Below are 21,290 nucleotides of genomic sequence, written 5' to 3'. Positions count from 1 at the left end.
AGGGTAGGGAGGGTGTCACACAGTGACAGCATCCCCCACTAAACTTCTGTATTTCTGAGTTAATGATCAACTATCTTGGAGCTCTTTCCCACTTCCCTCAGACTAACATACACATTGTTTATTCATTCGATGGTGTGGAAATTATCTTCAGTAATATTTTGGAAATAGTTGAGATTCAACATATACTACCCCATTTTCCACTTTGAAGATGTAAGACTATAGCAACTTAGGAAGAGTAGGTTGCGTGCATTGTTTATTTATATACCAGAAGCTTCATAAATTGTATCACCACTGAATACACACACACAAGTTAAACATAAATATACACGTGCATGCTCAGTGGTGTCCAACTCTTGGGCCCCACGGACTCTGTAGCTTTCCAGGACAGAACCCATGAAATTAAAAGACGCTTACTCCTTGGAAGAAAAGCTATCGTCAACCTAGACAGTATATTAAAAAGCAGAGACACTACTTTGTCGACCAAGGTCCGTCTAGTCAAAGCTATGGTTTTTCCAGTAGTCATGTATGGATGTGAGAGTTGGACTATAAAGAAAGCTGAGCGCCAAAGAATGGATGCTTTTGAACTGTGCTGTTGGAGAAGACTCTTAAGAGCCCCTTGGACTGCAAGAAGATCCAACCAGTCAATCCTAAAGGAAATCAGTCCTGAATATTCATTGGAAGGACAGATACTGAAGCTGAAACTCCAATACTTTGGCTACCTGATGTGAAGAACTGACCCGTTGGAAAAGACCCTGATGCTGGGAAAGATTGAAGGTGGGAGGTGAAGGGGATGACAGAGGATGAGATGGTTGGATGGCATCCATTGGATGGACATGAGTTTGATTAAACTTCAGGAGTTGGTGATGGACAGGAAAGCCTGGTGTGGGGTCGCAAAGAGTCGGACACAACTGAGCAACTGAACTGAACTGTCCATGGGATTTCTGGCAAGAACACTGGAGTAGGTTACCACTTCCTCCCCCAGGGGATCGTCCCCACCCAGGGATCCAACCCAGGCCTCTTGCATCTCCTGTATTGTCAGGTAGATTCTTTACCACTAGGGCCACCTGGGAAACCACAAATATACGTAATACACACAAACGTATATATACATAACTTGCATCACTATTATATCTTAGAGGTATTGTAAGTAAAGATCATTAAAACAAGTAAAGGCTGACTTTCCTGGGCTAAGCAAATTGCTGGACACTAACATACCCAGCGCCCTCTGAATAATCTTTAAATTCAGAATTCTGCTGCTACCCCTGCTGCATCTCTGAGGCTGGCCACCCTCTCTCCACCTGTCACACACGCCGCCTTCGGCCCCGCCCTCATTAACCCCGCCTCCTGCGTGTTGGCACGCCCCCCTGCGTTCAGCCAATAGGCGGTGACGTTTGAGGGAGCGGGACGTCCCACTCAGCCAATACAGGAGATCCTTGCTGGTTCGGTCCCGCCCCTTGTCGGGAGCTCTACCGGAAAATGGCGGCGGCTGCGGAGCTGACGCTGCTGGAGAAGTCTCTGGGGCTGAGTAAAGGGAACAAGTACAGCGCTCAGGGCGAGCGCCAGGTGAGAAGCGGAGGCGGCGCGGAGCGGGAGAAGGGGACGGGAGCGCGGCCGGCTGAGACTGGGTAGGGCCGGGCAGGGGAGGCGGAGGAGCGAGGATGCCGCCCGGCTTCTCCTCACGTGGCTGCGCTCCCAGTCTTCTTCTGCGGCCCTGGCTCCCGGAGGGAGTGGAGGGAGCGAGAGGAACCTGCTCCGCTCGCCCCGAACTTTTCCTCCTGCCAGACTGTCATCATCGCGCTCTGGGAAAGCGAGGGGGTCCTCAGAGAGCCCTCGGGTTCCCGCTCTGGGAAGGCGGAGGGTTCCTCAGAGAGCCCTCGGGTAGAGCAGGCTGGAGGCCCCACGTGTGCGTTCAGTGACAGCATTTACTGTAAACAGTACCTTTCATTCAGAATTCCTCATCGACCTCAGAGAGCAAACGGGGTGCGGAGTCCACCGTGCCAGGCCGGGGGGTACGGCGGTGGTCGAGGCGGCCGTGCCCCTCCTGTCCCCTCCGGAGGGTTGGTTTTCAGCTGAGTGGACACACACTGCAGCTGTTTTGGTTACAGTCCTGAAAAGTGCTGCATTGCGGCGTGGACGGCCGCCAGATCCCTTAGTGGATTCCTGTTCTAAGGTCTGATCAAGTTCCTTGTGCAACGTGCTGAGATCTGGGGGGAAGTTCCGCGGTCTGAGGTGACCTAGTGAGGCATAGGAACTGAGATTTCTAAGGGCTTTGAAGGGCTTCTATGTTTTTATAAAGCGAAGTGGTTTCGGAGGAGGAATGACTGTGTTAGAGGAAGAGACTGTAGGAAAACAACTTTGGATTATATAAGGTTTTTGCCCCTTGGAGATTTTTTTCTAGATGAACTTTTTTTTCTTCTTCTGCCTTCTTCGGTTCTCGTTTTTTTTCCTTTTTCTGACTTCTTGGTAAGAATCGAAGACTGCTTCATCTCCGAAGCAGTCGTGTTGTACGTTTTACAAGTTAACTGAAGTCTAGAAAGGGTTTCCCAGGTGGCTCACTGGTAAAGAACCCTCCTGCTAATGCAGGAGACTCCGATTGGATCCCTGGGTCGGGAAGATCCCCTTGAAGAGGAAATGGCAACCTACTTCTTGCCTGGAAAAATCTGTGAATAGAAAAGCCTGGCAGGCTACAGTCCATGGGATTGCAGAGAATCGCACACAGCTGAACACACTCACACAGGGTCGGACATAGCTGAACACACACACAGACACACACACGAAAAGATGTGTGACTTGCAGAAGACCAGCCCACTGACTGGAGCCAGAGAGACCTGCTTTTCCCTTTTTGTCCTGCCTCCCGCTGATTCCTCTCCTGCTGCTGCTTCTCTCTCATTTGTTTGTTTGTTTTTTCTCCCATACCCTTGCCAAACATTAGTCCTGCCTTCAGGGAGTTTACCTTACCATCCAGCATGAGAAAAAGTCATGGGGGCTCTTTTTAAGCAGAACAGAATAGTTACAAGTGGAGGAAAGCACTATTGATGAGTGTGAAAGAGAAAGTTAATTCTGACTCTAAAATGAGTTTGGAAACTTCATGAAAAGTTGGTGTTTAAAGTGTACAAAACTAATAAATTATGTAAGATTGGGTAATTTGAGGTAATAAGTAGAGCAATGTGATGGATGATGCAATACAGGGTAAACCCAGAATTACAGTTGGAGTCCCACTTGTGAGGGTTGTGGAGTTCAAAGTGTGGTTTCTTATTTTAATGTGAACTTTTTTCTTTCTTTTTTTTTTTTTTTAAGCAGAGGGCAGCTATTGAAGGTTTCTGTTGATGTGTTTGGGGAAAGGGATGATGACCTACGATAAGATTCATTCATTTTTGGGGGGAAGACAACTGCCAGCAATTAGCTAGCAGTAAGGCATTCCCTGCAATAATATCAATAATAATTAAAACTTCAAAACAATCCAGAAGTGCAACTCCGGGAGAACCGTTGTTAAATTATACTACATCAGCACATTGAGATATTATTTATGTAGCCATGGAAAGTGATTACTTTGAAGATCATGGAACCTTAAGATGAATGTGAAATAGTACATGTCCCATGATTGCAACTGCATAAGGTTTGTCTGCTTAGACTGTGTGAATGAAAGAAAATGAACTTTCCGGCCAATTGTACTTTATTGAAATCCTGACTCCCCCGTCACAAACCTGGTGGCCTTCGTTCTTCATCTGTGAACTGAGGATGAAGTTACTTGCCTCTTACATCTTAGAAGATGCAACGATTAGATGAGAAAGTAACCAGGAATTTTTTTACTTCCTGTGATGGGGTTGTGGATAATTTATTTTTACAAATAGTTCTTTTTAGAATTGTCCTTTTCCTCCCATGCTCAGCAATTGTGAGTTCTTGTCTTTCCTCTTTCTTTCTCTCCTCTCTGTTCCTTCCTTCCTCCCTCCCACCCTCTCCCTCTTTCTCTCTTTTCCTCTTTCTTCCCTCCCTCCCTCCCTCCCTCCCTGGAAGCACAGGCATCTCTTTATCTACCATAAAGTGCTGGAGAAGGAAATGACAACTCATTCCAGTATTCTTGCCTGGAGAATCCCATGGACAGAGGGGCCTGGCAGGCTACAGTCCATGGGGTCACAGAGTCGGACACGACTTAGTGATCAAACCACCACCATAAAGTGCAGACAGTCACATCAGGGAATGGAACACTGGCAGCACCCTCAGCGAGCTTCATATGTTTACTGTTTAATGCATTTTTAAAGGAGATTATTGGTGATCTTAGAAGTGATGGTTTCACTTGAGGGTAAAGGCAAAAGTGAGAGTTCAGGGAGCTAGGTAATGAATGGAAATAGCTGGTGAGGAAGTGGAAAGCTAGACCGCCTCTGGTTACTTCCTTTATTGTTTAGGAGGTAACCTTTGAATCTGTACCCATAAAATGTTAATCTTCCCATATACTTCACATGGTCTTGTTGACCCAGGCTCGAGTGTGAAAGGGCCCTGTATAGAGTAAGTCACTCTTGAGTTCAGGAGACTGAGAGGAGCGGGAAAGAGTGGCCGTCTTCTCCTGAAAATGTTCCCTTGCGGTCCTAAAGTCCTTTCTATTGTTTACTTGTTCTTTGTAACTGGTTAGTCTCCCTATTGGTGATACTTCCCATTTTCTTTTAAATTTGTCAAAATACTTTGCCTAGTTGTGCATCAAAAACTTTTAAATTAATTAGCAGTTTCTTATAATCTGATCCTTTGTATTGCTGTTATAATCAGGAAAACTTTAAAAAGTAGAATTGTTTTTCAGATGATTACTTGAAGCCCTGACTTTATTATAGACTTTTATTATCAGTGTACTCATTCAAAGTTGCCCCAAAATTGATGAATGTGCAATCCATGGCAGCAAAATCACCATCACAGTCCATACCATATAATGAGTTAACTAATTAGTTAATGACATAATTATATTAGATTGCATGTCACTTAAACCAGGCTGCAACTCATTTGGTGTTTCTAGTTGTATCAACATGAATTCAGTGTTCACTACAATTCTTTCTTGTTTTTGTTATTACAAAGTTGGGTTTGTTTAAGCATATTTGTTCACCTTGCTAAATAGGGTGTGGGTAATCTTGATTGAAATTAATGTGGTATTATTAGGATTTCCATTTTCTATTTTTGTACATATGTAGTTATAAATTAGGTAGAAATATCATTACTCATTTTTGCAATGTTACTACCAGTTTCATGACATCAAGCAACTATTATCAAATGTAAACTAATAACTGTTATTTTCCTGACTTGGATTTGTATATAGTTTAATATCTTTGTGCATGCATGCTTACTTGCTCAGTTGAGTCCAACTCTTTGCGACCCCATGGGACTCTAGCCCACCAGGCTTCTCAGTTCATGGGATTTTCCAGGCAAGAACACTGGAGTGGGTTGCTATTTCCTTCTTCAGGGAATCTTCTAGAATTAGGGATCAGACCTGTGTCTCCTGCCTTGCCAGGTGGATTCCTTACCACTGAGCCACCAGAGAAGCCTATTTAATAACTTGAGTATTTAAAAAAAAAAGTTTAGGATTTAGAACTTATCAGTTGTGATGGTATTTTAAGATTTTTTTTTCTTTCTGTTTAAGATTCCAGTTCTTCAGACAAACAATGGTCCGAGTCTGACGGGACTGACCACTATAGCAGCTCACCTGGTCAAGCAGGCCAACAAGGAGTATCTGTTGGGGAGCACAGCGGAGGAGAGAGCCGTGGTCCAGCAGTGGCTAGAGTACAGGGTGACTCGAGTGGACGGGCACTCCGGTAAAGACGACATCCACACTGTCCTGAAGGTATGGCCAGACTTGTTTTCATGGGCTGACGTGTGTGAACTATGAATAGCCGGAATCTGTTTTCCCTGAGATGCAGTAACTGAAGCTCTTGGTCTCTTTCCCGTTTCCTCTACCTCGGGATACTTTATACCTGTTACTGTCTCTCCCTGTTTGTAGCTGTTGCTGCCTTTCCCTGGAACAGACTCTGCCCGCCCCTCAGCTCCAGCCTCAGCTCCGATCCCCTTCCTCGTCACATCCGTGGCTACTAACGCTCTCTCACACAGATGCACTTTCTTGTTTAAACGCTCTTCTTTACTGACATCCTGTGCTTTTCCTTTGTAGCACTCATCACGTCAATAATTACAGCTTTTTATGACTTTTTCTTTCATATGATTGCTTGATACTTACTTCCCCCAGTCAGTAGTTCTGATTCTCTAAGCAGCAAAGTACTTTCTTAAAGGAAAGAAGGAATCAGAGTTTGAGGGGGTTGTAGTTTGAGAAAAGCCTGTCCGATTGATGTGAGAATTCCCATTTCCCTCCCTTGAAACTTAATGCTTTAGGATTTGTATTTTCTTTCCGAAGAAATCAAATTAGAATTAAAGAATCTATTGTTATAAAGTAGAAACCAAATATGGCTCTAGAATTACCAAGAATGAAAGTTTCTAAATAAAATTATTTGTTACCTATATAAAAATAAAGCAGTTTTTTTTAAAAGCTTAACATTTGAAGGAACCTTAGACATCACCCAGTCAACCACATCATTATAGGAATCCTTTCTGTTTCCTAATTTTATGCCAATTATAAATTGGTAATCTAAGTTGTACAAGAAGAACTCATAGTACTGAAAGCTTTTCATTTATCATTCTGGGCAAAATGGTTTAAATTCTGTTCCTGACAGATACCGTCAATAGAACTGGTAGAAAATAAATTCCAGATCTTTTTCCTTTATAGGTCTGTCATGATCAACTGTCCTTTTTTTTAAGTGGTTTTGTTCGTTTGTTGTTGTTTTAATACTGTTATTTATTTTTTTATGGCGGGGCTGGGTATTTGTTGCTGCACCAGCTTTCTCTGGTTGCATCGAGCGGGAGCGTCACTCTAGTTTTGGTGAGCAGGCTTCTCGTTGCAGTCTTTTCTCTTGTTGTGGAGCATGGGCCTGGCAGCTCAAGAGTTGCGGCTTCCAGGCTCTGGAGCACAAGCTCAACTGGGGTGGCCCACGGGCTCAGTTGCTCTAAGGCATGTGGGATCTTCCCAGATCGGAGATCGAACCCATGTCTCCTGCACTGGCAACCAGGTTCTTTACCACTCTGCCACCAGGGCAGCCCTCTCAAGCCCATGAATACTCACTTATATTCTCTCTGATGGTCCTGTTAGTATTCTGTCATACAGTTGTGCCAGCATTTAGCCTGTACCCATGTAATTGCCAGACTGTGGCTAAATATTTCCGTTTGTTTCCTTAGGCTAAACTCCTGCAAGGGAAATTGCTGGACCAAAGCTATATACATTTCTGAGGCTTTGTTGCTCATTTGCCTTCCAGGAAAGTGTTTTATTGTAGTTTGGCAGTATATGATGACCGTGGCCTCTTCCACAAAACCCCTGCTGACATAGATGTTACCCCCTTTCCTCCTGTGCCACCCCAATTTCATGACAAAGCCAAAAAGTGATCTCTTTGTTTACTTTGCTGTTTTTGTGTGTGTGACATTATTAATGCTGTGGCATTTTTTTCATAACACGAGCATTTTCATCATTTTTTTAAAAATTTGCTTACATATCTTCTTTGCCTTTTTTTATACTAGGCTGTTTCTGTTTTTATTACTTTTTAAAAAAATCTTGCTATAAGGATATTGTAAAAGGATAACTCGCTAAAGTTCCATTTCAAAGTTAAAACCACAGTGGCTCAGAGCTAAGGTAATATATAATTAAAAAACAGGCATTGGGCTTCCTCTGTGGCTGAGTGGTGAAGAATCCACCTGCCAATGCAGGAGAGACAGGTTGGATCCCTGGTCCAGGAAGATCCCTGGAGTAGGAAATGGAAACCCACTCCAGTATTGTTGCCTGGAAAATCCCATGATCAGAGGAGCCTGGTGGGCTACCGTCGACAGGGTCGCAAACAGTCGGACAGGACTAAGCACGCCCAGGGAGATGCCTCATGCTGAGCAGCAGCTAAGCCCACGCTCCAGAGCTACGGAGCCCACGCTCCAGAGCTACGGAGCCCACACGCCACAGCTGCTGAAGACTGCCTGCCCCAGAGCCAGGTGCCACAGCTAGAGAGGAGCCCCACCCTGTGTAACAGAGAAGAGCCCGCACAGCACAGCCAAAAGTAAATAAAATTATTTTTTTTAAAAAGCAGCCATCATGATACATTAACATTTGGATCCAGATGAAGGATGTGTGAAAGTCGCTCAGTTGTGTCTGAAACTTTGCGACCTCATGGACTGTACAGTCCATGGAATTCTCCAGGCCAGGATAATGGAGTGGGTAGTCTTTCCCTTCTCCAGGGGATCTTCCCAAAGAATTGTCACTATTAATCTGTTTGGCAGCCCTTTGAGAGCAATGTCTAACCAAATAAAGAATATCAATGAAGTGAAGTGAAGAAGTGAAAGTCCCTCAGTCGTGTCTGACTCCTTGCGACCCCATGAACTATATGGTCCATGGAATTCCCTAGGCCAGAATACTGGAGTAAGTTTAATAGTAGTTAAATTCCCTAGGCCAGAATACTGGAGTAAGTTTAATAGTAGTTAAACAGAAAAATCAGATAGAACTCTGATGCCAGTTTGGCAGTGGTATCAGAAATACTTGTTTAAAAAATATATATATAATGAACATCAGACTTTAGTTCTTTTCCACGAATATTTTGAGTGTGAAATTCTGTGTTTTAAATTTCAGAATTCAATTTCTGAAAAATCATAATTTCTGAAAATTTTTATTTATATCACTAATCAGAAAAATATTAACTCTTGATAGTTTTTGAAACTCCATTGTAAAGTTTTTATAACTAAAGAGTGTCACCTTAAAAGAGTCTTTATAACGAAAACGTGCTGTGCTGTACTTGGTCGCTTAGTTGTGTCTTTGTGACTTCTGAGACCCCATGGACTGGAGCCCGCCAGGCTCGGCTTCTCTGTGCATGGGATCCTCCAGGCAAGAATACTCGACGGGTTGCCATGCCCTCCTCCAGGGGATCTTCCCAACCCAGGGATCGAACACAGGTCTCCTGCATTGCTGATGGATTCTGAGCCACCAGGGAAGCCCTAACTAAAACATCAATATGGAATATTTTAAGAATATATACACTGTACAAAGCAGTGTTAAATCATTATTTCAGATTCTTTTAGAGATGATTCTTAAAATTAATTGTAGATTATTTTATTCTTATGCTGTATCAAACTTGTTTCATATGAAGACATTTGGAGGGAAAAACATTCCATCCAACAGATTGCTAGGGGATTAGTGATAGCCTGTACATACCTTTGTGTTTTACCTTCTCTGCCCAGTTTTATTTTTATTCTTATGCCTTTGTTTCCTTGTCTATGTACATGTTTTTTAATGTCATCATCTGTACCACCCCTTACAATCCCATATTCATATACAGTTTTGAAAATTACTATCTTTAAATGAAGGCTTGGGCAAATTCAAAGAGTTCAGATTCAGTTTAGCTAACATTGACTGATTACTGAACCACTGTGTGCCAAGCATGTGGCATATGATTTGAGAATGAAAACAAACTGCTCTCTCTGCAGCTTAAGAAGTTTTTCTAGAATGATTACATAGGAATGTTAATCAGCCTTAATAAAGAAGGAAATTCTGACACAGGCTGCATCATGGGTAAATCTTAAGAATATTATGCTAAGTGAAATAAGCCAGTCACAAAAAGACAAATAATAGTACATGATTCTGCTTATATACAGCATATACAAAATTCTGTGACTAAAATTCATAGAAACAGGAAGCAGAATAGTGACTCCCAGGGCCTTGGGGATGAGAGAAAGGGGAAGTTGTTTTAAAAACTACAGAGTGTTTTCTGAGATGAAAAAGTTCTGAACATTGATTGCACCACAGTGTGGATACCCTTAACATTACAAATGGTTGTGGTGGTAATAAAAATTTGATTAATTTTAACATGTTACATGTATTTATTCTCAATTAAGAAGTTAAAAATATACATATATTAAAAAATCCTAACAAACCAATTCATTATAATTTTCTTAAAACGTAGGAATTGTTGAGGAGCTTTTTATATTTCAATGGAGAAAATAAATCTAACATGAGCGTGATTTACAAAATGTCCTCCCATCTCCCCAGAGAAACAGTTGGGGTCTTTGAAATTACCACAGATGGAACTGTGAATATCATTTTCTAATGTTTTCTAATTTCTTTAAAATAAAATAAGATAAATAATAATTATCCTATTTTTCAAAATGAGTTGATGTGTGATTTGTGATTTCAAATAAATTTCTGTTATTGTCAAAGATTGAATTTATTCAGTGTCAGTGTTTTGCTTTCTAATAGCTTTCTAAATGTTTCAAATCAAATGCATAATTAGGTTTATAGTTATTGCTTTTTAAATTAACAGTCTGTTATTTGTTTCTCTAGGATCTTAATGCATACCTCGAAGATAAAGTCTACCTCACAGGACATAACTTCACATTAGCAGATATACTATTATACTATGGGCTTCATCGCTTTATTGTGAGTATTCGGATAGCTATTGGCTCTTTTTGTCTGCAGTGTTCAGAATGCCTTTTTTTTCATTTGTCTTGAATTTAAATCAAATTTGCATTTTCACCTTATCAAATGAAAGGGATTATTTTTATATAAGGTACCTTAAGCAAATATTCCTTCCTTCCATGGATCCATCACACAGAGGAGCTTCCTCTTGACATGCATGGTTTTGTTCCTGTTCTTGGTCTTGCTTTTCTTTGTGGCTCCTTCTCTTGGCACCCTTTGGACTTGGTTGTCCTCCTCACCTGGACCCCGCCATCACCTGTCCACTCCTGCTTTTATACCCCACCTTCTGTGCGACCTCCGCTCTTACTCCAGTCTTACTCCCTGGTCCAATTGTTACCTGAAGTAACTCAGTTTCTACCCTTTTTACAAGCCTGTACACTTTCTTCCCCTTGAATCCTCAGCTCTTGGTTAGTCCAGATACACAGGTTCAGTCCTGTCTCCATGCTGAGCTGTGTCAGAGAAATCACACACAAGCTGTCATTAAGATGAGCATTTCTCCCATCTAATTAAAAAAATAAAAGACTATAAGGAAGTGTGACTCTTGCAAACCAGTGCTTATTTTACGTTCTTCTCACGGTGCCTTATACAGGTCATGCAGTAGGGAAAGCAGGTACTCAGAAGGAGGGAGCTTGTGTGGAAATCTTTGCCAGTAAAGTGAACAAGGTCCTAATTCCCTAATGTACCAGCTGCCAGGGTATTTCACTGCTAGATGCCCAAAAGGGCCTGTGGTTCTCAAGCAGGCTGGAAGTGTTTCATTCAATGCCGTGTGTGAAAACGAGGCTTCTGGGAGTTCCCGGTGGCCTAACGGTTTCTGTTCTGGGCTTTCACTCCTGTGGCCTGGGTTCAGTCCCTGGTCGGGGAAACTGAGATGCCACAAGCCATGTGGCTCAGCCAAAAATAAGTAAACGCAATAAAGCTTCAAAAAAAACCCCAAAACCTAGTCTTCCATTGACAGTGCTCGGTGATCCCTGCCTATTTATATCTCTGTTTTGAGATGTCTGTCCTCTTTATATGGTTACAATATTATGATTAAGGCTCTCATGCTCATTTTTTCTGAAACAAAATTGACTGGAATAATATGTAAATCACGTCACCGTCCCTTTGGGTTCATCAGATGAGTCCACAACCGAAGCCTCCACTCTGCTGCACACGCAGACAGGCTACATCGGAGCAGGAAACACCTTCTCAAGGAACAGGCCTCACAGACGGAGCTTGTGCTGTGGCCGTGTTGCCCTGTGGTGTTGAATGACACCCCTGCTGAGTTGGGTGTAAATGTACCCAGGTGAGAAGAAAGTGATTTCCAGGTATTAATTTCAGGCAGGGTCAATGGGAGGTTCAGATAGCTCCATGCTCAAGTTCATCCCATAGCTTTTTGTTTTTCTTGGCCGTGTATTTGTTTTTACCCTCATATGTTCCTTCATTTCCTTGTTCACGTTATTAAATACTTAATAGGGAATCAGCGCAATCAGCACCGTGCATGAAACAGGGAACCTTCAAGTCATCAAATGGTCCCGCTGTGTTTTGTTTCAGTGGGAGCCCGGTTTTAGCTGTGGCCGAGTCGCTCCTGAGATCTGGTCTCTTAATTCCCTCTGGGGAGCATGACGTTGTTTCTCCTCTGTTGCACTGCCAGTTACTGTGGCCGTTCGTGATTAGCCCAGTGACTCATTGCTCTCTTGAAGTGATTTCACCAGTACACAGCAGCCCCCATGAACAGGCTGTTACTCGAGATTATTAAAATCCTTTGTAACGTTACGTGCTGCTCAACTATAAGATTGTTATCAATTGAAATACATTTGTTTTGGAGTTTGGAACACCAGTGGAGGTAACATTCTTTTAGAAAGAAAGAAGTAAAAAAGAAATAGCTACCGAACAATCCAGGAACGCCAGCTATAAAGAGTGTCCCAGAGGCAGCGTGGAGTCTGCCAGAAAGCTTGCAGACCGGCATTTCCTCTGATCTGGAAAGGGTCGCTCAGAGTGTTTCTCACATGTCTTCATGGAAAATTAGTGACCAAGGAAATTATCTGTTTGGCCTTACAGTTCAAACTGGTTATAGAGCGCCAGTGTAAATAAGAAGGAATGGTTCACTAGGAAGGCTGAACATCACTGCAGACACACTGGCATGCAGACCAGTGAGAAGCAGGAAGTGTTAACTAGAACAATCGCATTGTGTTTCCCATTATTAAAACAAAAAGGAGAAAGAAAAATTCAGCTAGAAAGAGATGGTGGAAAACCAGTTATAAGTAAAATAGCTGATGAGGATCCCATCCCGAGAGTTCTAAAGGAATGTAAGTTCGGTGAGAGTCAAGTCTTCTGTTTGTTTCTCTGTTTACAGTATGTTTTCTGAAAGAATAGTGGTGATAATGAAACCAAAAGTTTAAGTGTAACGTGAGCTTCCTGGAAACAGGTTGTATTCTAGCAAAATGTCCTGAGGGAAAGTGAACAAATTTGCATTCTCTAACATAGATCATCTAATTAAAAGAATCAGTTAGGAAATGTTAGAAGAAACTTTAGAAGCTCTTGGAATAAAAATTACGTGATGCTGTGGGTCTGCTGTCTTCCTGGCACTGGAGGCTGCACACTGCGCAGTTTTTAGGTGGTGACGTCCTGATGCTGTGTGCGCTGGTGTGTGTTGCGCTCCTCTTCGGGAGCAGGCCTGGTGGCGGCGTCCGCCAGCCTCTGACAGCTCGGGCTCCTCTGAAGTGCAGACTGTAAAACAGATACCACCCTTCCCCCCGCGTCAAAACTTGAGTGAACAACTTGAACCTGGATCAAACAAGCCTTACTGTTTGGAAATGCCTTCTTTGTGCATTTTAATTCATTCTGAATAGTAACATCTCACAAAACAGCTGAGTAGAGGCTTTTTAAAATGAAAGAGTTCTGAAATTAGATTGTAAGCAGTCAAATTGGACTCACCATATGTGTCAACAGCTGACGTGAAATCAAGTTGGGGTAATATTTGCTACTTCTGTTTGCTTTAGCTATCAGTAGAGAGGCTTGCTGAAGCTGGTTTTGAATTTTATTATGTATATATGTACATATGTATGTGTTTGGGTGAAAGTGGGCTTCCCTGGTGGCTCAGACAGTAGATAATTTGCCTGCAATGCAGAAGACCTGGGTTCAGTCCCTGGCTTGGAAAGGTCCCCTGGAGAAGGGAATGGCCGTCCACTCCAGTGTTCTTGCCTGGGAAATCCCATGGACAGAGGAGCTTGGCGGGCTACAGGCCATGGAATCACAAAAGAGTCGGACACAACTACGACCTATCAACAGAACAACGAGTAGCACTTTGCATGTAGGATTTAAACCGGAAAGTGAAATTTTATGTAACAGTAGCAATGAGACTCTCACTGCTAGTAAACTGGTCCAACAGAGATAGACATTTGACATCAAAGATGCTGTTAACAGATCAGATATTAGTACAATTGTATCCTAATGTCATGAAGGCAAAAAGGAAGGCCGGATGACTTCTATCTGCTTTTCTATTTAAATTGCCTGGTAGTAAACATGAAAGGAAAATACAAGTTCAATTGAACATTTATTGAGAAAAATGCTACCTGTCTACCTTTTATAGTATTTTCTATTCTGTAATAATTATCAAATGCCGGAGTGATTGTCCTTCAGTGTGGCTGAACTGGTGCCTTAGGAGAGTATTTGCCTGTGGACACAGGTATCCATGACAAGCAGATGGCTAATGAGATTGCAGTCCCAGAGGGTGACTGAGATTTTGTGTGTTTGTGAACATTCCTAGTCAGTTTCATGGAGACTTGCACTATGTTAAATAAATGAACTAATAACAGGAGAAGGAACTATACTAGTCTTACCTGGTCTGTGGCTGGCCTGCTGGCCTCTTCTTGCCTGACACCTCTTCATGATTCCAATCCAAAATTTGGCTCAGAGAAAAGGCTTCAAGTTGCCTGCATTGGGGTCTGAGCCCAGTGAAGTGATCGGGGGTCTGACCCATGGTGTTGAGTGCATCTTTCCCTAACCAAGTCTCTGGGCCTCCTTGTAGCAGGACAGTCAGTTCTGAGAGCTGTTGCTGCTGCTGCTGCTAAGTCACTTCAGTCGTGTCCAACTCTCTGCACCCCCATAGACAGCAGCCCACCAGGCTCCCCCGTCCCCGGGATTCTCCAGGCAAGAACACTGGAGTCGGGTGCCATTTCCTTCTCCAATGCGTGAAAGTGAAAAGTGAAAGGGAAGTCGCTCAGTCGTGTCCGACCCTCAGCATGGACTGCAGCCCACCAGGCTCCCCCGTCCATGGCATTTTCCAGGCAAGAGCACTGGAGTGGGTGCCATCGCCTTCTCCCGAGAGCTGCTACATCCTCTAAAGACCAAGTTCAGCTTGACTGCAAAGAGAATTCAGCATGCCTGTTGTTCATCCAAGGCACACACCCTGGAAATAGCCCTTCCTTCTGTTAAGCAATAATTACTTAACAGTGAAAGAGTCATTGTGTATTTCTCCAGTAGTAGAAATCAGCAGCTGTCTGCACGTTAATATACAGCAGCCGTCCTGAAATGTGTGTGTGTGTATTTGTAGATGTGTGTATATATGAGTTTACCTTGTATTCCCTTGTTAAGTATGTTAGATGCCGATAAACCTTCCTTATTTTAGGTTTGCGAAAAATACTGGAGAAAGAACCATATCTTAGTCTCTCAGAAGCTATTCTCTTCCTTTTCAAGAAAATTAAAAAAAAAAAAAAAAACCTCTCGTCTTCCAGATCCTGACTTAACGTAGACTTTTCATTTGTTGAAAACTTGAGATTTCGCTCAGAAGCACGTCTGGTCTTGACGGGAATATGAAAGCCTTAAACAAATGGAGAGGTCGTCCAAGTGGCTGAGATGGTTCCCTCCTATCTGAATATGTTGGCTTTGATCACCGTGGGGGGCTCCCCCCAGTGTCTGTCTCCCACTCGAGTGATATTAATAGTTGCACTTACGTACTGTCTGTGTTGTGTGTGTTTTTCATCTCTACTCAGGTTGACCTGACAGTTCAAGAGAAGGAGAAATACCTTAACGTGTCGCGCTGGTTTTGTCACATTCAGCACTGTCCAGGGATTAGGCAGCATCTGTCTAGTGTTGTCTTCATCAAGAACAGACTATATACCAATTCCCAGTAGAAGCCACCCGCGCCCCGCCCAGAAGAGGGAGTAACCCATGTCCAGTGGGAAGTGTGTTTCGGACCAGAGGACTGACGTGAACTGATACGCACCCATTCTCTATTTGTTGAAGTTGGTAGAATTTAAGTACAGACTCATGTCCCAGCATTTTGTCTGTTTTTTTTAGTTGACATTTTGCAGTTTTTTTTAATGTAAAACTTCAGCTGCTGTCAAAACTTGAGTTGAAATCAAGTTATCAATTATCTTGGTTTTTATAGATATAGATGAAATTTCTGTTAATAAAAGTTGCAAATCAGTGGTTTAATCTAAAAAAAGGTCCTTCCAGTGACTGACGTATTTGACTGGTTATTGACCTCTTTCAACTTGTAAAATTTATTTCCTCCTTCTGCGTATTTCTAGTAGCTTGTTGATTAACAGCTAGAGTAAATTGTTACCAAGGAGACAAAAGGGGGAGACCCATGGATTTGTCTTTCGATATTTATGTGAGCCAGTAAAGGTGGTTGAGAAAAACCTTTTTTGTTTCTTTCTTTCCTGTAGTCAGTATTTATTGAAGTGAAACCAACTGCTGCTCTCTGCCCAAGAGGGATATAGGATAAAATACGTTCCCTCAAGTTAATGGTTCTTTTGCTGGCCTTGGGCGTATTGGAATATGCAGCAGCTAAACAGGGACGGGACATTCCCACCGTCCCCCTAATTTAGGACTCTGTAACTACTAGATTTTTCTAAACTATTAATAAAAACCAACATTGAAAGGCTGCCTCAATGCCCTAAAGAACAAAAACTCACACTTTATTAACAAACCGATATAATTTATAACTCTTAGCAGCTGAGTCAATAAATAATCAGTGATTGAGAGCTACAGAGCTTACATTTACAAACTGTAGGAAAAGTAGAGTCTTTGGGCACTTTATTGTGATGTAATAGTTTGGTGTCCCCGCCGAGTCCATAGAATACAATTCAGAGTTCAAGTGCAAAGAGCAGAGACCTGGGAAATGTCCATCGCGTCCTTTTGGCTCCGCGCCGCTTTGATCACAGACTAGCTGCATGCGTGACCTAAAGCAAATCAGGTAACCACGTTTTCTTAATATGTAAAAATAAAGATAAAATGTAAAAATAAAGATGACTCTAAACTCTGAGGATTCGTGGAGACAATGTGTGTGGAAAAGCCTTAACATGCAGCCCCTGGCTATCGGTAAAGGTTTCCCTTTATAAGAGCCCCACCCCTCCTGAGTCAAGAGAGTTAATGGGCAAGAGTGTTGAGTATACTGGAATTTGTTGTTGCGTAGTTGCTTTTTGCAACCCCATGGACTGTAGCCCGAGAGGCTCCCCCACCCATGGGAATTCCCTTGTAAGAATACTGGAGTGGGTTGCCTTTTCCATCTCCAGGGGATCTTCCCAGCCATAGACTGAACCCGGGTTTCCCGCATTGGCAGGTGGATTCTTCATCCCTGAAACCAGAGAAGCCCTTAGATGAAGACAGTTTCTACAGGGTTGGATTTCACAGCTCACTGCTACTTGGAGCATTTTTAATTTTTACAAAGTAGCCTCTGTATTAGAAACTGTCAACTTATATTTGCATATTCAGAGACTAGAGGGCTCAAGTTCATCTTGGGAGTTTGTGAACCACTGAGGTGGGCTTGCTCGGTCTGACTTTTCAGGCGAACCACTCCCCCAGCTGGGTCTGCTGTAAGCCTTCCACCTTAAATTCAACTACAGCGAATCACACTTCCCCTAACACTTCTCTGGTCTCCCCTGGACCCGGGGAGGTAAGCAGGACAGACAGGATAGAGGAGAGATGGGCTAGCCAGCCCTCCCATCCTGAGCATTTCATTCTTTTACTTCAGTGTAGGTCCGGTGTGAGGAAAGGGGCGGAGGATGCCTCTTTGCTGAATGGACCCTCTTCCCACTTGTGCCTTGTGAGTCTTAACTCTCTGGGCTTCCTTATATCTGCTAGTCAGTTCTTCATTGCAGAGTTCAACGTTGCTTCAACAGGTTATCACCAGGGAATTCCCTGGAGGTCCACTGGTCAGGCCTCGACGCCTTACTACCGAGGACTTGAGTTCCATCCTTGGTCAGGGAACTAAGATCTTGCGAGCCCCACAGTGCAATCAAACGAAAAACAAACAGGTTCTCACGTACTACATGCCAGGATGATCTTGGACAGTGAGGGGATGGCAGAAAAGAGAAAAACCTGTTACCCCAGGTGGAGATTAAATGATGCTCTTAGCGTCTAAATTGAAACCATTCAGTTCCCCTTAGGCTGCTGGGCTTCTGGTCATCTCCGTCAGGCACTTCTCTGCCAGAAATGCCCTTTCTTTGATAACCTCTTCAGTATTCAACTTTGTCATGTCCTGAAAATTGGGTCCATGCTGACCACCCCATCTCCCCCGCCTCCCATTCTGGCACTGAACGTCACTGTGCTCTTTTTGATCGCCTGTCTCCCACCAGATGTACTTTTTGCAGCCATCAAAAACAATGAGTGGCACATAACAGTAGATTCTGGATATGTTTGTTGAAAGAATGTAGTATTAAGTACATCTTGAGCTAACCCAGAAAAGTGTAAGTGCGAATTGCAATTAGGTACAGGTGGATAGCAGAAAAACCAAGGGATTGTTTTTTTCTCATGTGAAAGAAGATAGTCCATAGTTGCTGGTAGGCATCCAGCTGCTTCTTCATACAAAACAAGTGGTTTCCTGTTTTCTCAAGTTCACCTCATGGTCCAAGTTGGCGATTGGCTCCAGATTAAGTCCATGACTAAGATCCAGAGAAGGAAGCCAGGAGGAAGGGCAAGAAGACTCCTCTCCCAGCTGAGTCAGTTCACTCGAAGGACCTTTCCTGGAAGCCCTGTTCAACAATATCTATTTTCATGACTTTGGTCCTCCCTGCCCGGAGGGAGGCCAGAAATGTAGTTCTTTAGCGCACACATGGCCCGCCAGAGTAAAACCTGTGCTCTGTCAGTGAGGAGGAAGGGAAGAAGGGATGGGTAGGCACAAGGCTGTCTCTGTCACAGCGAGCAGGCAGGAAAGTCTGTTCTCACATACTTTCAAGGGGTGCTGAGCAGCTGGCAGCCTCTCCAAGAACGCTTTACGTGCTGTTTCTGGAATTTGTTTACAGACGATTAGATTGGAAACTCTGAGGGCAAGTGTGTAATTGTGTCATCCCCAGAGCCTGTGGATTCTCTGAAAGTAAATAGAAATGAGATAATCGTAGTCATGTCTGTGTGCTGGGCTCTGTACCAGGCACTTTACAACATACACATTATCTCATGTTAATTTAGGAACCGTGGCAGAGGCTGAGACTGACCAACATGCTGATCACCCAGTGAGACCACAGCTGGCGTGAATGGGAATCATACAGTCGCAGAATTGGAGGCCATCACCTGTCATCCTTGCACACACTGGGGTTTGCAGTGATTTGTGGAGCTCTGTGGTTGTCAGTCCCTGGCAGGCAGATACTATCCCAAGATGGTAGGAAAAGTGCCCTAATTTAAATTATCCCATCACCATCCACATTCAGCAATAAGATCATTGCACTGAGATTTGTTTTTTTTTTAATTTGTGTTTGGCTACACGGGGTCTTCATTGCTACGTGTGGGCTTTTTCTAGTTGCAGTGAGTAGGCGCTAGGACATGCAGGCTTCAGTGGTTGTGGTGCTCAGGCTTAGCTGCCCCATGGCATCTGGGATCTTCCCAACCAGGGATCAAGCCAGTGTCCCCTACCTTGTAAGGTGGATTCTTAACCACTGGACCTCCAGAGAAGCCCCACACCAAGGAGTTTTTAACAAGTGTGAGCATTCTCATTTTCACTCCCCGTTAAGCATATAGGTCCTCCATTGGCTCCACCCAGTTAAGTCTGAAGCCATGGTCCCCACAATCTTCGATGGGCACATTAGGTCTCCTTCAGGGACCGAGGCAGGGAGGTCGAAGTGGAATGAATGGGCAGATCACCCTCTCCTGGTGCTAAATGTGAGAGTCCTGCTAAAGTCCTTCCAAAAACACTTCAAGATGTGTTGATAAAAGTTTAAACAGAAGTATTGTTAGGAAAGAAGAGAACTTTAACAATCAGTTAAAGAATAACAATCAGTTAAACAATTTAAGAATAGAACTGTAACAATCAGTTACACATACATCACACCAAGAGATGAAAGACACAGTTCTTTTACAAGGAGTCAAATTAGAATGATTACGAAGTATAGCTCTTTCATGTATGTGTATTTTTTCCTATCATTTGACTTCATTACCTAAAAAAAGAATCCGATGTTACACAAACTTTAATATTAATCTAGCTTTGGCAGAGATGTGGTGGTGTCATGGATTTGAGCATTTAGCTTTCCAACCCCAGAGAGCAATATTTCTTCTTTCTCTCCATGATTGGATAATCTGTTGCGACCCATTACCAGGGCACTAAATTTCAAATTCTCCATGCACCTGAGTAGGCCGCTACATATCTGGCTATCTTAATTTTAGTCTTGATTTATTGAAGCTGAATTACATTCCCAACTCTTCCTGGAGCTCTGGGTGAATTTTACTGCAAAAGCAATGGGGGAAAGTTGCCATCATATATCTCTTGCTGGGCAGAGGTTCTCGGTACTCAAGGGGCTCCTCATCCCACTCCTCCACGTCTTAGGCCTGGATTTATAACACTGAAGCCCAGCTCCAGGGTTACATACAGGCATATCTGAGATGAGATGGGGAATTTGATTTTGCAATAATGATTACTTGTTGCTGGAGCCCATATTCCTGCAGGCTCTGCCTTATTCTCCCTCCTGCTGATGAATAAAACTAATTCCAACTGCTACCTTATCTAGCAAAACTCATCTTTCACTTATGAGCAAGACCAAAAGTAGGGAGACAGGAAGTCAGGAGAATTTGAGATGCTGGCCACTTTTGCTTCTGAGGCTCAAGGGTTTCTTCTTCCATTAGCACTATTCCTTTAGGAATATTTTCATGTTTTAAACTTGCATTTCTTCGTGGGGAGAATGAAAGCGCCGCAGCTCTTCCAGCCTGCCAAGTTAATGTGATGGCCCATCCGTGCTGTCTCTTCCACTTCAGAGAGGCTGGGTCCCCAGGGCTAGTGAGCTGGAGGGATCCCACTGACTAGGCTTGCCATTTCTGCTGAGGGTCATCTGTGCTTGAGGCCTTGCTGTGGATAATTTTTGTCCCCCACCCCAAACATCATCTGCTTGAGAAATTTGTGCCTGGCAGGCCTGTCTGTCCAAGTTAAGCTTGAAATACAGTAGGCAGACAGCTAACGTGACAAGGCATTGCTCTAAACAGCAAGGCCCCAGGCCTGCTTTGCACAAGACCACAAACTTCCAGCCATCTGATTACAAATTACAAAGTTTCTTTGGTGCAGTCCAGGAACTAGTCTGTGCAAAAATGGGTTATCCTTCTTCCACTAGCCCAGTTTTTCCCGACCTCCTGCAACACACATACAGTCGTTCACTAGTGTCTGACTCTTTGTGACCCCATGGACTCTAGCCTGCCAGGCTCGGCTCCTCTGTCCATGGGATTCTCCAAGCACAAATACTGGACTGGGTTGCTGTTTGCTTCTCCAGGAGATCTTCCCGACCCAGGGATCAAACCCAGGTCTTCCTCATCACAGGCAGATTCTTTATCATCTGAGCCACGGGGGAATGTTTAGCCCTCTGGTTGGCCTCAC

At 43.4% G+C, this 21,290-nt stretch overlaps 1 protein-coding gene across 1 annotated transcript; it reads left to right on the top strand.

The window, feature by feature from the left end:
- Positions 1 to 1,372: 1,372 nt before the first annotated feature.
- EEF1E1 (eukaryotic translation elongation factor 1 epsilon 1) lies at positions 1,373 to 16,140 on the top strand. Its single transcript, XM_040249409.1, has 4 exons — positions 1,373 to 1,563; positions 5,618 to 5,818; positions 10,385 to 10,480; positions 15,490 to 16,140. Exons 1-4 carry the CDS (start codon positions 1,477 to 1,479, stop codon positions 15,628 to 15,630), a joined length of 525 nt encoding a protein of 174 aa, XP_040105343.1. The 5' UTR covers positions 1,373 to 1,476; the 3' UTR covers positions 15,631 to 16,140.
- Positions 16,141 to 21,290: the final 5,150 nt, after the last annotated feature.

The sequence above is a fragment of the Oryx dammah genome, unplaced genomic scaffold, assembly GCF_014754425.2.
Source record: "Oryx dammah isolate SB20612 unplaced genomic scaffold, SCBI_Odam_1.1 HiC_scaffold_11, whole genome shotgun sequence".
In the NCBI taxonomy this organism is placed as follows: domain Eukaryota; kingdom Metazoa; phylum Chordata; class Mammalia; order Artiodactyla; family Bovidae; genus Oryx; species Oryx dammah.
Note: the sequence above shows the minus strand (reverse complement) of the source record. Positions and strands in the feature narration are given on the sequence as shown.